Here is a 14,187-nt window from a genome sequence, read left to right on the forward strand (position 1 = left end):
TCAGTAAGGTTGCTGAATGACAGACTGGTTAGCAAGGTTAGATCTCATGGAATACAGGTAGATCTAGCCATTTGGATACAGAACTGGCTCGAAGATAGAAGAGAGAAGGTGGTGGTGGAGGTTGTTTTTCAGACTGGAGGTCTGTGACCAGTAGAGTGCCACAAGAATCAGTGCTGGGTCCACAGCTTTTTGTCATTTATATAAATGATTTAGACACAAACAAAGGAGGTTTAATTAATAAAAGTTTGCAGGTGACACCAAAATTGGAGGTGGAGTGGACAGCAAAGAAGGTTACCTCAGATGGGCTGAGTGGCAAATGGAGTTTAATTTAGATAAAAATGTGAGGTGCTGCATATTGGAAGGCAAATCAGGGCATGACTTATACATTTAATGGTAAGACTCTAGGGAGTGTTGCTGAACAAAGACCTTGAAAGTAGAATCGCAGGCAGATAAGATAATGATGATGATGTTTGGTATGCTTTCCTTTATTGGTCAGAGCACGGAATATAGGAATTGGGAGGTCATGTTGCGGCTGTACAGGACATTGGTTAGGCCACTGTTGGCATATGGGGTGCAATTCTGGTCTTCCTCCTATTTGATATCCTCCTATAGGAAGGATGTTGTGAAACTCGAAAGGGTTCAAAAAAGATTTAAAAGGATGTTGCCAAGATTGGAGGATCTGAGCTATAGGGAGAGGCTTTTCAGGCTGGGGCTGTTTTCCCTGGAGCATCAGAAACTGAGGGGTGACCTTATCGATGTTCATAAAATCATGAGGGGCATGGATAGGGGAAAATAGACAAAGATTTTTTCCATGTTGCAGGAATCCAGAACTAGATGACATCGATTTATAGGGAGAGGGGAAAGATTTAAAAGGGACCTAAGGGGGCAACTTTTTCTCGCAGAGGGTGGTGAGTGCATGGAATAAGCTGCTAGAGGAAGTGGTGGAGGCTGGTATAATTATAACACGTAAACGACATCTGGATGGGTATATGAATAGGAAGGGTTTAAAGGGATATAGGCCAAGTGCTGGCAAATGAGACTAGATTAATTTAGGATACTGGTTGGCATGGGCGATTGGACCGAAGAGTTTGTTTCTGTGCTGTACATCTCTATGACTAGGACTCTAAATGCTTTCTAGATATACAAATATATCTACTGTTTCCTCTTCATCCACACCAAAAGGAGTCCAATAAATTTGTTAAACATTGTTTCCATTTCAGAAAACCACGTTGACGCTGCCCGATTACCTTGAACTTTCCAAATGTTGTATTTTATTAATACTTTCCAACATTTTTCCTGTAGCAAATTGAGCTAACTTGCCTGTAGCTTTTTGGCTTTTAGTCTCCCTCCCTTATTGAATAAAAAAAAAAGAGTTATATAGGACTGACCCCAAATCAAAGTCTTTAGCTTTGTTCTTTCATTGTTTTTTCGAACCTTTAATCTCAAGGGCCGATTTTCTCGTAAACGATTTGAACAGTCTATGCCTTCATATCATGATCTGATTATCATTCCCCAAATTAATACATTTCTCTCTTACCTTGTCCTCAACCTCTCTCCACATCTTCCCAAATTTGTTCTCCTTAATTCAAAATATACACTAGTTTCAGTACAGTTCAGATTTAGACCATCCATGTCATACAGCCTTGTTATTGTTATTTCCCCTCCCCTGCCAGGAACTGAAACCCATTTATATCAGCCCACTCGTTGAGCCATACATTGATTTCTCTAATCATATTTTCCCCTCGCTAATTTGATCATGGCTTAGACTTATGTAAGATACACCTAAATTTTAGGCTAAACTAAATTGATAACTTGTGGACAAACAACAAAATAGCAATTTAGAATATGTACAGTTCAATTGTTGCAATTACTCTTGCCTCTGCAACCTTGTTCACTCTATCACTTAATATATTTTTAAACATTTGTATGTAAAAGGCAATTGATACACTTGGAGTTTATATGCATCCTAAAATGAGGTTCACAGTGTAAATGTTAAGATAGATTGGTCTTTAGATAAGCTTTAGTAAACAGTAAGTTATTCTGACATGTTTACAAGATAAATCAAAGAAGCTTGATAGAATAACACTTCTTTTAAAACCAGGATCTCCTTCCAGAAATATTTTCTTCGAAACGGAATTGGATAATTACTTGAAAATGAAAAATACTAAAAACACCACAGGAGCAAGGTACAAAATGTAACCATTTCATTCATGAAAGCATCTTAAAGTGATAATGCTGACAACTTCTTCTTGGGATCACTGAAATGGCTTGGCTAATTTTGGGAGAGAAGTCAAGCACGGTTGCAGCCATTACACACAGGATTAGTACTTAATAATTATCCAAGCTCAGTTAATAACTAGAAGACTGATCAAAAATCCCAAATGAGAACCATAATTTTGTACAGGAATGCTTAATAAAAAATTAAATAGCAGACAATGACATAACGCATAGTAAATTTCAAAATAAACAAATTAAAAATATTTAAGAATACCCATATTAGATCCTTTTGTAGGTAGCTTCAGAAGCAATTTCACAACGTAGATGAAACTTTCAGCAATTTTATACTCTGAAACATCACACAACCATTACATGCTTCCAGACTGCTCCATTTCCAAAATTGCAATACACTGAATATTCGGATTATAACACAAGTCCTCTCATGAGTTAATATTTTTCTGTTTACTATCTCTCACTTTTCTGCTACCTTGTTAGTTCCTGTCTGCTACCTGATGGAGTTCTGCCTGCCTCCTGGTTCCTTAATGCCTGTTGCCTCCAGTTGCGTCTTAATGCTCTGAGGGGCACAGATTCTGGAAGAGGGAATGTGAGTACATAATTTTCATATCACTGTCATTCACTTCTATAGAAATACAAAACAATCACTACAAGATTTGCTTTTTTAAAAAGCTCTAAAAAAAAAACTTTCTTACTTTCTAAATTTAACAGAATTTGTCACTGACTGAAATGTGGACTTTGTGATTAATACATTTTAAATTTCATATGTGTCGTTTGGATGTTTGGATTTTAAAGTAATTTGTAGGAATTAAAAACAATTTGTATTTTTAGAGCCTAGTTCACTTATTTTGTATATAAACAATTTGAAAGAATCAGTTTCAGGATTAATTGGTTTGTGTGTACATTAGGGATCTTTATGGCAAAATAAAATAACTGTGCCTCAAGGTTTCAGTTAGAAACCTGGGAGTTATCTTCAATTTTGATTCACTTGCTGCTTGAAGTCCTGGAAATAAAAAGTGGGACAGCTAGAGGTATTGGTGAATAGGAAGACAACAAAATCATCAGCTTTATAGAGTTGAGTCACAGCATAGCTTGACAAACAAAGGGCTATGTATCACTTGGCAGGCTTAGATAGGAATAAATGGGAATAATGACCTTTCATATGAAAGAAAATGTGATAGATGCAATGGATCTATATGATCAAGTCAAGATTTGATGGATTTTTTGTGGGCAGGTGGCATTTGCAGTTTGAGGCAGATTGGGCATTTGCTGTAAATGGTCAAGTTGATACAACATATTTACAATTACATCAACTTAAGTCATATAAGCAGAGGTCTGTAAAATCAGTTTATAGCAGTTTTGTTTTGAAAAAAGATGCAAATCCCAATGGGTAGTGAAAACTATTGTCTCCAATTGAAGAAAACTATTGATTGCTATACCAGCTGCAAAGATTCAAAGAAATGAACAAATGCATTGCAACCCTTTTCTGAAATCATAAGAACAGACCTGGATCACTTTTAGCTCCTACATTCAGGGGTATTTTACTCTTACAGAACCAAACATCAGGTATTCATTCCTACTTAGGTCAGAAGAACCTGATAATACTCTTGAAAGTTTGAAGACATCAACAGTTAACTATGACTGCGACAGTTAGTGAATGAGAAATAAAAGTACGAAGGGTGCGGAGATGTAGAGACTTTCTGGTAATCAAAGCATTGTAGAGGAAGGTATCGGAACTTACAAGGGCAGGTAACCAACTGGGAATACTTGCAGGTGAATGAATATTAAGCTCAATAAATCATTACAGTTCTGTGTTCTGTGTCAGGATACCATTAAATTACCAGGAGCTGGAGAATACCATCAACAAAAGAGTTGTTACAATAAAAGAAAAATAGAGTAAAGCTGAAGAAAGCAAAATTGTCTTAAGTAAAACTACTTTTAAAGAATATAGAGATTATATTAATAAATCAGATACTAATACAGCAGAAAATAATAAGTTCCAGAAAAACAAACCTAAAAAACCACAAGATAGCCTGGATAAAAATACTGGTGACCACAATTCTACTTGCAAGCAATTCTTTGCTTATGAAATGGATCAGTAAAATACTTCTCTGATTATCAGCTATCTACCTGCAACTAGATCTGTACATACAGCAGCAAGGTTAGAAGTGAAACAGAATGGAAATGCTTAAAAACTCTACGGTAATACTCCACATCGATGTAAATAATGACATAATAAGTAACAGGAAGTCTTTAAATCTACATTTATTGGGATTTTGTCAAAAATCAGATGGAGAATATGAAGAAATATTCTCTGGGGTATTTTGAGCATTTTTATGAAAAAGAGTATGAGATCACCATTAAAAGGAGTGGCTGGCCGTAAAAAAAAATGGATTTAATCTATGTATAGAGTTTTTCACAACCACCAAACATTTCAATTTTAAAACTTTGCAGTCATAATGTAAAACACACAGCAGTCATTAACTAGGAAGTCTGTTTCTTATCTGGAGATTAATATTCTCCAGGATACTATATTAGCTCCTCTGTTCTTCTTTGAAATATTGCCATAGGATCTTTTACATCTACTAAGGAGACAGATAGAGACTCATTTTACCATCATTCCCAATGGAGTTTCAGCTTTGATATTTTTTGTGTTCAAGTCCTGGACCGAACCCAGAATCTGGTGAATTAAGGGGTGAGAATATCACCAACTGAGTTAAAGTTGGTGTGTAGAAAACAGAGAGATATAGTAATATATGATCAGCCCCCATAATCCTCTGAGCATAAGAAGTCATAGTTCTAACCATCAGGGGTACCAGAGGGATAAATACATGTTAAAACTACGGGGAGTAGAAAATTGCATGAATTTTTTTTTTAAGCATTACAATGCCAAAGAAATTCGAAGTCAACAATTCTTTAGACAACTACTAAAAGCCACCCACCAGATCAGAATGTGACAGCACAATATTTTTTCCAGAAATGATATGCAAGTAGGCCATGGATTAGTCATGATCACATTGAGTGGTGGAACAGGCTCACGGGATGAATGCCCTACTCCTGTTCCTATTTTAAGTTGTTATCTAAGAAACAGATAAATAGGAAATGAGGTGCTGTTTAGATGTCATGGGGAATGGGAGAGTGTGGGAGTATTGCACTGAGATAGAGGATCAGCTGTGATCACACCGAGCGGTGGAGTGCACTTGATGGGCCAAATGGCGGTTCTTGCTCCTTCTTTCACATTTACAAAATCTTTGCTTTACATCACTTCCTTTTGAAGTTCATCTTCTTGAAATGTCCTTGACACCTATAAGGTGTAACACACCAGACTCTCACCGATGTCTGCGGATAATCTGCATCAGCCTTCCAGACAGACACCAAAATATGTTGTGCAGAATTTATATTCTCAACCATTCGTGCCTGTATGTGCTCTTCTTAAAAAAAATCGTTATTAAAAATTCAATATATTTGTAGATGATCTGGACTTATGATCTGTCTTCCATGATAACTTTCAATCTAGTTGACTACATCCACTGCTCACAAGGCTGTCTCCCCAACTCAGACTGGGTAAGCACTTTACAAAAATATCTTTGAAGTCGACAAGCATAACCCCAATGTCTGGTCATTTACAATTTCAATACACCATCATGCTTTCACATTTACTTTTCTGTCCTAGGTCTACTACAGTGTTCCAGGAAAACCCAAAGCAAGCTAAAGGAACAACACCTTATTTCTCAGTTTGGCAACTCTTGCACTCAACACTGACTTCATAACTTGAAATCATCAATTTTGTCCTCCAGTTTCTTTCCACTTCCCACACCCCACTGTTCACTCTCTCCGTTGTGTTGTTTTTCATGGTCTTACTTTCAGTCAGAATTCATCTTTATTGTGTCATTAGCCTCTAATCTCAATAATGCCTTACCTTTTCTACAATCATAACCATTCCCTTTGCCATTTGACAGCTTGAACTCCAATTAATCTTAATCCCTTAAATCTTTCCTGATCTGATCTGTTATTCCACTTGCCCCACGCCCTTCAACAGCATGTAGTTTGGGACTTTACCTCATCTCTTCAGTTTTGAAGACTCATTGAACTCAACGTTTACACTAGTTCTGCCTTCACAGGTAATCCCAGACCTACTGAATCTTTCTAGCACTTTTGTCTTTAGAAACAAAAAAAAAGTGGGCAAGGTTATTTAACAAAATTTCAAAATTAATGCCAACAGAACATATTTAGAAGAACAACATGAATTACATTTCCAAAAACATATTTCACAAAGTATACATGATTCTTCAATAGTCAAGAAACATTAAAAAGAATGGGAGGAAATATAGTTTGTACAAATCATGAAGGAAGAAATAAGAGGTTCACTTAATAGAAGAAAGCTCAAAAAGTGAAGTATTCTTTTTCACTACATGAAACTTTGGTCAAGCACAAATTAGTAAATAATCTGATCAACTACACGATGAATACTGGGAGCATTGTTGTTGACAAATTACCTCAAATGATTTGGACTTCTAAACGTGCAGGTGACACCAAGTTGAAGTTAGGCAAGTCAGTACTGTGTACAAATTCTACGAGACATCAATAAACTTGCAGAATGGAGCAGGTTATCATCAAATAAAGTGCAACACAGACAAATATGACATCGAACCAAAGTGCTAGAGAAACTCAGCAGGTCTGGCTTTACCCAAAGAGAAAGTAACAAAACTAACAGAGTTCAACGACTCTTCAAGTTTCAGACCTGAAATGTTAGCTTTGATTTTCTTTTCATAGATGCTGTCAGACCTGTGTCCAGCACTTTCTGTACTTATATACAGTAGAGATATAGAATATACTCTATTCTATGGATGCATTTAAGGGGAGGTCATACAAACAAATGAAGGAGAAAGGAATATATAATTTTGATCGGAGGAGGTCTGAGAAGAGTTTAAATACAGGCATAGGCTGGCCCAAGAATTTATAGGTCATAATCAGATCAGACATGATCGATGACAGATTGGACTCAAAGCATCAAACTGCCTTCTCCATCTTCTAATTCACATATTCTATATATTTTATGTAGCTGCTTCCTCTGAATTTTAGTGAGGGGAAAACACAAAATGCACTAACAAAATAAAATTATCCCATATGTAATTCCGGACTCCTCTATAAAAAGCAAGAAATGGTCAATTTTCATCAAATTTACCTTGACAATCTATTTCCTCCTATTGAATTCTTTTTAATATGAACACTATTAATACAAACAAAATTACCATATATACTCAAGTAATAGTCGATCTCATGTAAAAGTCAACCCCCTATTTTTGGCCAACTGATCTGGAATTTTCCATATATCTTGTGTAAAAGTAACCGTAGTTCTTCAAAGACAACAGATCAATATTTAAGTCAGTGTGCCGGCCTTCCGTCCCGCTCCAAGTTTCCAGTCTTCCAGACTGTTGTATACCGCTCCAGGTTTTCGGAATTACCATAATTCATTGTTTATTTTTCTTTACTCCTTTAGTGATCAATTAGGCTTCTGCTAATGATATAGTATGAATTTTGATGCACATGAATTTCAGCCTTTCAAAAAGTAGTATCCATGTCATAGTCGACCCCATACATGTAACCTTAAAATGTAGCCAAAAGATTTGACTATTACTCAAGTATATACAGTAAATAACAAAAGGAAACAAAAGATTTTAAATTGAATGATAAGGGAAGAAAGGCAACTGAAATGGATGCAATTATCACCAGTGACTGAACCTTCCTATGGTAGAGAAATCTGAAAAGGTGCTAATAAAAGTAAGATTACGATCTTATAGTGTAGTAAAACACATTAACTTTCAGAAATTACCGAAGATGTCTAGTAGAAATCTTGCTACAAAATTTCAGTCAACCGCAGTACAAGACAATGTGTATTAATGGAAATAGAGAATTAGTTAATAACTGGCTATAGAAGGACAGCAGAACAATGGATTAAATTAGATTGTTCTTATAAAGAGCCAGAAGAGATATGACAGATGGACTTGCCTTCTACTATGTAGTTAACCTTTCTGGTTTTGTATATTTTCAGATATATAATCAAAGAGCTAAAGCACAGGTCCAAGAATCTGATAATCTGTACAAGGCACCATTCAGACCACAAATGAAAAACTACGCACAAAGTTTTGTTGCCATACTACAGAACAAATATCCAGGCACTGCAGAAAGGGGACAAACAAGTTGATGAGAAGCAAAAGGCATTTGAGCTCAGGCAGAAGTTTCTAGCGTTTGGGAAGGTGTACTCCTAAAAGAATGCTTAGTATAAATAATTTTTAAGATTGCAGGCATATTTACAGAGTGAAACCCACCACCATTTCCACAAAATTCCAAACTATGCAGCATGCTCAAAAGGTAATGTGTTGATATGTTCACATAAAAGACTACACAGAAGTTCAATGTTTGAGATCATAAAGATTTGACTAAGTTACACCTGCGTTGAAGATTCAGATATTTTTCAAAAGGAGGGAGGACCATATCCTTGATGGTAAACTCTAATAAGCAATCAGATTGCAAGTTTGAATTTGTGTGTAGCCTTATTAGTCTATCTGAAACCATCAGACATATTACCAAGTCACTGAAAGAATTTGAGTAGTTATCAACTACATTTTGAAGAACAGTATTATGTTGAACTTCAGGACAGGAGATGTGTCTTTGTTATTTTTGACAAAAAGTGTTGCAAAAGGAAAAAGGTTTTATGCAACTACTAATTGAATAACTACTATTCTATTAGATGTGCTACGTTGAATAAATACTTTAGTAGTGTGCAAACCAAAAAAGTCAGAAAGAAGTGATCAGTAAAGTCAAATGAATTACTTAACATGTGAAATATGTCCAGTTATAAAAAGGTTTTCTGATCAGTCCTACAGTCTAGCCATACTTTACTCATTACTGCCACATTCTAGTTTTCGGGGCATGGTATTTCAGTATAAAAGACCACAGATAACACTGAACTCCAGGAAGTAATTAGTTTAAAAAAAAACACCAAAACTTAATGCACTATTAGCTTTTAGGGCCAGTTCGATGCTTTTCATAATTCTTTTCCATTACTTTCCCTGATACTAAACAATATTGGATTAGAGACCAATTAGAACCTAGATAAAATAATGGGATCAATTTTCCAATTTTAAGTAAAATCAACAATTATACCTTTCTTGTTTAGTGGTCGTTTTCTTACACAAACACATATTCTTTGTTCATCGATCTAAAAAGAAAACAAAATTTTAGTTGCAGGGCAAGCTGTTCTAATAAGGCATGCATGTAGTATTTAAGCCACAAAAGTGCTGGGCAATGATTATCTCCAACAAGAGAAAATACAACCATCTTTACTTGACTTTCAAAAACATTACCATCAACAAATCTCCAATCATCGACATCCTGGGTTTATGGACCTGAAACTCAACTGGACCAGCTGTACATTGTGGTTATAAGGTCAGAAACTAGAAATACTACAAAGAGCAACTCACCTCCAGACTCCAATCTACAATGTACAAGCCAGGAATGTGAGGAAATGCTCTGCATTTGCCCGAATAGGTGCGGTTCCAAGAAACTCAAAAGAAACTCAACATCATCCAGGACAAAGTAGATTGCTCAATGGGCACTTCTTGCACCACCTTTAGCATTGATTTCCTCCACTAGTGATGCATTGTGGCAGCGGTTTGTTCGAAGTACATGATTCAGCTCGACAACTCACTAAGCCTCTTTCAACCAGAGCACTTTCCAAGCCCATGACCTCTACCACCTAGGAGGACAAGGTTAGCTGATACATGGGAACATTGCACTTATGAGTTCCCCTCCAAGCCAATCTGACTTGGAAGTATGTTGCTATTCCTTCGTTTTCACTGGGTCAAAATCCTGGAACTCTGTTTCCAAATATAGTGGTCCAAGATCACCACCATTTTCTAATGCACAATAAGGTTGGGAAATAAATGCTGGACCATCCATTGACACACACACACACACACACACACACACACACACACACACAGCAAAGAAAGCTTGGAAGCATTTTTTTAAAAACTATCAAACTTATAGAATTAGCCTATAGGATTACTTAAGGTAAACAGAAGTCATTATTCAAATTGGCACAAATGACATCGGTGGGAAGAGTGACAAACAAGGTCTTGCAATGACAATTCAGGGAGTTAGATCATAAACTAAAAAGCAGGACCTCTAGGGTAGTAATCTCAGGATTACTCCCCGTGCCATCTGCTCTGAGGCTCGGAACAGAGACAGAGTACAATTGAACACATGGCCAAAGACTTAGTTTAGGGGAGAGCTTCAGATTTGTGTATTATTAGAAAGTCTTTAGGGAAGGTGGAACCTGTATAAGAAGGATGGGTTGCACCTAAGCTGGAGGGGAACCAATATTCTGGTAGGGAGGTTTAACATTACCACTCAGGAGGGCTTAAAACTAGTGTGGAAAAGGGTCAAAATGGAGCAGTAGATCAATATTATAGAAACTGGGAAACAGCTGGAGACTAACACAAATGTAGCGAAGACGAAGAGCACGGAGAAGTTGCTGGGCTCAGCAGAACTGGAATCTTGGACTGTATTTGCGACAATGCAAGAAGTATAACAGGTAAGACGGATGAACTCAGACCCTGGATTAATGCATGCAATTACAGTGTTGTTGTTATCACAGAGATTTGGTTAAAAGAGGAACACGATTGACAGCGTAACATTCTGGGATATTGATATTTTAAACACGACAAAGGAGGAAGCAAATTAGGTTGATGGAGCTGAATTACTGCAGTCAGACTCTGGAAAGATGTGAAAATAACAGGGTGCAATGGTGGGCAATTTTAACTTTCCCCAAATTGACACGAGCTCCCTTACTGCCAAGGGGGGTTATATGGGGACAATTTGTTAGGTATGTCCAAGAGGATTTTTCGAAACAGTATGTGGGTCATCCAAAGAGGGAGGGAGCCATAATAGCCTGGTATAGGGAAATGGGCCCAGTCAGACGATCAAAAATTCATTTTGCAAATAGTGATCATAATTCTGCAAGATTTTGAATACTTAATGAAAAGGACAAGAGAGTGGACCTTGTATGAAGGTGGCAAACTGGGGGAAGGCCAACTAAAACTGAATTAGGTAAGATTTGGAAAATGTGGATTGGGAGCAGCTGTTTGAAGTAAATACACACCTAACATGTGGGAATCTTTTAAGGACCAGTTGATTAGAGTGCAGGACAGGCATGTTCCTATGAATGAGGAGGACAGGAATGTCAGGATTCATAAACCTTGGTTGACAGGAGAAATTATCAAAGCTTAGTCAAAACAAAAAGGAAGCATACCTAAGGTCAAGGCAACTAAAAACAAAGTCCTTGAAGGATATAGAGAAAGTGGGAAGGAGTCAAACAGGGTATTAGGAAGGCTAAAAGGGGCTAGGAAATATCTTTGTCCAGCAGGGTTAAAAGGACAATCCCAAGGCATTTTGTACATATATTAGGAGCAAGAGGTTAGCTAAGAAAAGGCCCACTCAAAGATAAGGGAAGGTGGTTATGGGTAGAGCCAGAGGAAATGGGTCAGATCCTCAATGAGTATTTACACTAGTATTCACCAAAGACAGGGACATAAGGGATGTTAACGTTAGGGAAAGATTTGTGAATACTCTTGGGTAGGTCAACATAATGAGGAAGGAGTAAGTGTTAGGTGCCTTGAAGTATATTAAAAGATAGACAGGTCCCCAAGTCCAGACAGGATCTATCCAAGGGTACTCTGGTAGACAACGAAGCAAATAATTGGGGCCTTAACAGTTATCTTTGCATCCTCTTTGACCTCGGGCAAGGTTCCAGAGGACTGGAGAATGGCCAATGTTGTCCTTTTGTTGAAGAAGGGAAACAGAGATAATCCAAGTAATTATAGGTCAATAAGTCTGACATCAGTGGTGGGGAAGCTGATGGAGAAGCTACTGAGAGACAGGATTTATTCACATCCAGAAGCAAGTGGATTTGTTAGTGATAGGCAGCATGGATTTGTACGAGAAAGGTCATGTCTCACCAGTTCAATTTGAGGTTTTTTTTGAGGTGACAGGAATAACAGATAAGGGCAGTGAATGTTGTCAATATGGACTTCAATAACCATTTGATAAGGTACCTCATGGCAGGCTGGAACAGAAGTTAGAGTCTCATGGGATCTGGGGTGAGCTGGCTAGATAGATACATAACTGGCTTGGTCATAGAAGACAGAGAGTAGCGGTGGAAGGGTGCTTTTCAGAATGGAGAACAGTAACTAGTGGTGTTCCATAGAGAGGAGTGCTAGGACCCTTGTTATTTTATCTGGAGGAAAATGTACATGATCTGATATGCAAGTTTGAGGAGGACACTAAACTTGGCGGAGTTGCAGAGAGTGAGGAGGATTGTCTTGGATACAGCGAGATACAAATACATTGCAGATTTGGGCAGAGAAACAGCAGACAGATTTTAATCTGGACAAATGCAAGATGATGCATTTTGGAAGATCAAATTCAGGTGCAAATTGTACAATAAATGGCAGAACCCCTAGAAGCATTGATATACAGAGGGATCAGGGCATACAGATCCTTAAATCCCTGAAAGTGGCAATACGGGTGGATGAGGTGGACAAGAAGACATACTTCACGCTTGCCTTCATCAGCTGAGACATCAAATATAAAAGTTGGCAAGTTATGTTACAGCTGTACAACACTTTAGTTAGGACACATTTGGAATACTGCATGTAGCTCTGGACGCCACACTGTCAGACGTTACCTGGTCTGGAGGGTTTTAGTTACGAGGAGAGGTTGGCTAAACTCAGATTGCCCCTCACTCTCTGTATTTCCAGTGAAAACAATCTGATAGAGATCTACAAAATTATGTGAGGCAGAGATAGGGTGATGATCAGAGGCTTTTTCCCAGGATGGAAAGGTCAACTACAAGAGAAACAAGGTTCAAGGCGAGAAGTGCAGGGAAAATTTTTCACAGAGGATGGGGTTTGCTTGGAACACACTGCCAGCGTAGGTAGTGGTAGCTGGCACATTAGCAATATTTAAGGTAGATCTTAATAGACAAGTGAATGGTGAGGTGAACAGAGGGATAGATACCACACATGGACAATAAATAGCAGGTCTAAATAAGGATTAGAAATTGGTGCAGACTTGGTGGGTTGAAGGGCCTGTCCTTGTAATGTTTTATATTGCATTAAGTTATATAACCTTCAGAGTTACTGGGACATAAAATGTAACTGGGACATAAAATTGTCTATGATGTTTGTGAAAATTTTGCAATGCTACAGAAAATGCATGTAGAGTTTGAATTCTATATGCAGTTTTTAAAAATACTGTTATTGTAAGTCTGTTTATATTCCAAATAAGTTACATTGCTTCACAATCATATAAATCAAATGGTTATGAACACACTAAATGAAATTCCAAACTGAAACAAACAAACAAACGTCAGTCATTAACTAAGAACTCCACTCTGAACTATCAAACTGCCTCTATAAAAGTCAAAGACTTTATAACCTTAAAAACATTATATGAACACTGAAGATTAATAAGAGAAATTAAATAACTTACAATAAACTTAAAAATGTAAAAATGTGAAGCTGACTTTTTTAAATACACTGCACTTTAGATATCATGAAACTTACTCAACTTTGAAAATTAAACATTTGATTTTAAATTTATTAGAAAGTAGTTTATCGAGATATGAATAAGACAACCTTCAATCAACACTACTGGATTCTCATAGGTTGTTATATCAGCAGAGTACACACAGTCTACTTGCTTAAATTTGTAACTTACTGGATCAGCAGCTGTAAGAGGTCGATAGTCAAGGCTTGATCTAAATTCTCTGATCATACACATAATTTCCCAGTTTGGATTTGTAGAATCAACATCCTATTGTATTAAGCACATAGTTACTTAAGTAATCATATACAATAACAAGATTACAGAAAGTAGACAAAACTATAT

General features: G+C 37.1%; 1 protein-coding gene across 4 annotated transcripts in view; it reads right to left on the bottom strand.

Moving 5' to 3' along the window:
• kif2a (kinesin family member 2a) overlaps nucleotides 1-14,187 on the bottom strand; it is a 147,918-nt gene that overhangs the window by 72,566 nt on the left and 61,165 nt on the right. For all 4 annotated transcript variants that reach the window (XM_072571007.1, XM_072570998.1, XM_072570989.1 and 1 more), the window contains exons 7-8: nucleotides 14,017-14,112; nucleotides 9,400-9,454 (exon numbers count right to left, since the gene is read on the bottom strand). In XM_072571007.1, the coding sequence (XP_072427108.1) occupies nucleotides 9,400-9,454; nucleotides 14,017-14,112 (151 nt within the window). The remainder of the gene's footprint in view (nucleotides 1-9,399; nucleotides 9,455-14,016; nucleotides 14,113-14,187) is intronic.

The sequence above is a fragment of the Chiloscyllium punctatum genome, chromosome 1 (assembly GCF_047496795.1).
Source record: "Chiloscyllium punctatum isolate Juve2018m chromosome 1, sChiPun1.3, whole genome shotgun sequence".
In the NCBI taxonomy this organism is placed as follows: Eukaryota; Metazoa; Chordata; class Chondrichthyes; order Orectolobiformes; family Hemiscylliidae; genus Chiloscyllium; species Chiloscyllium punctatum.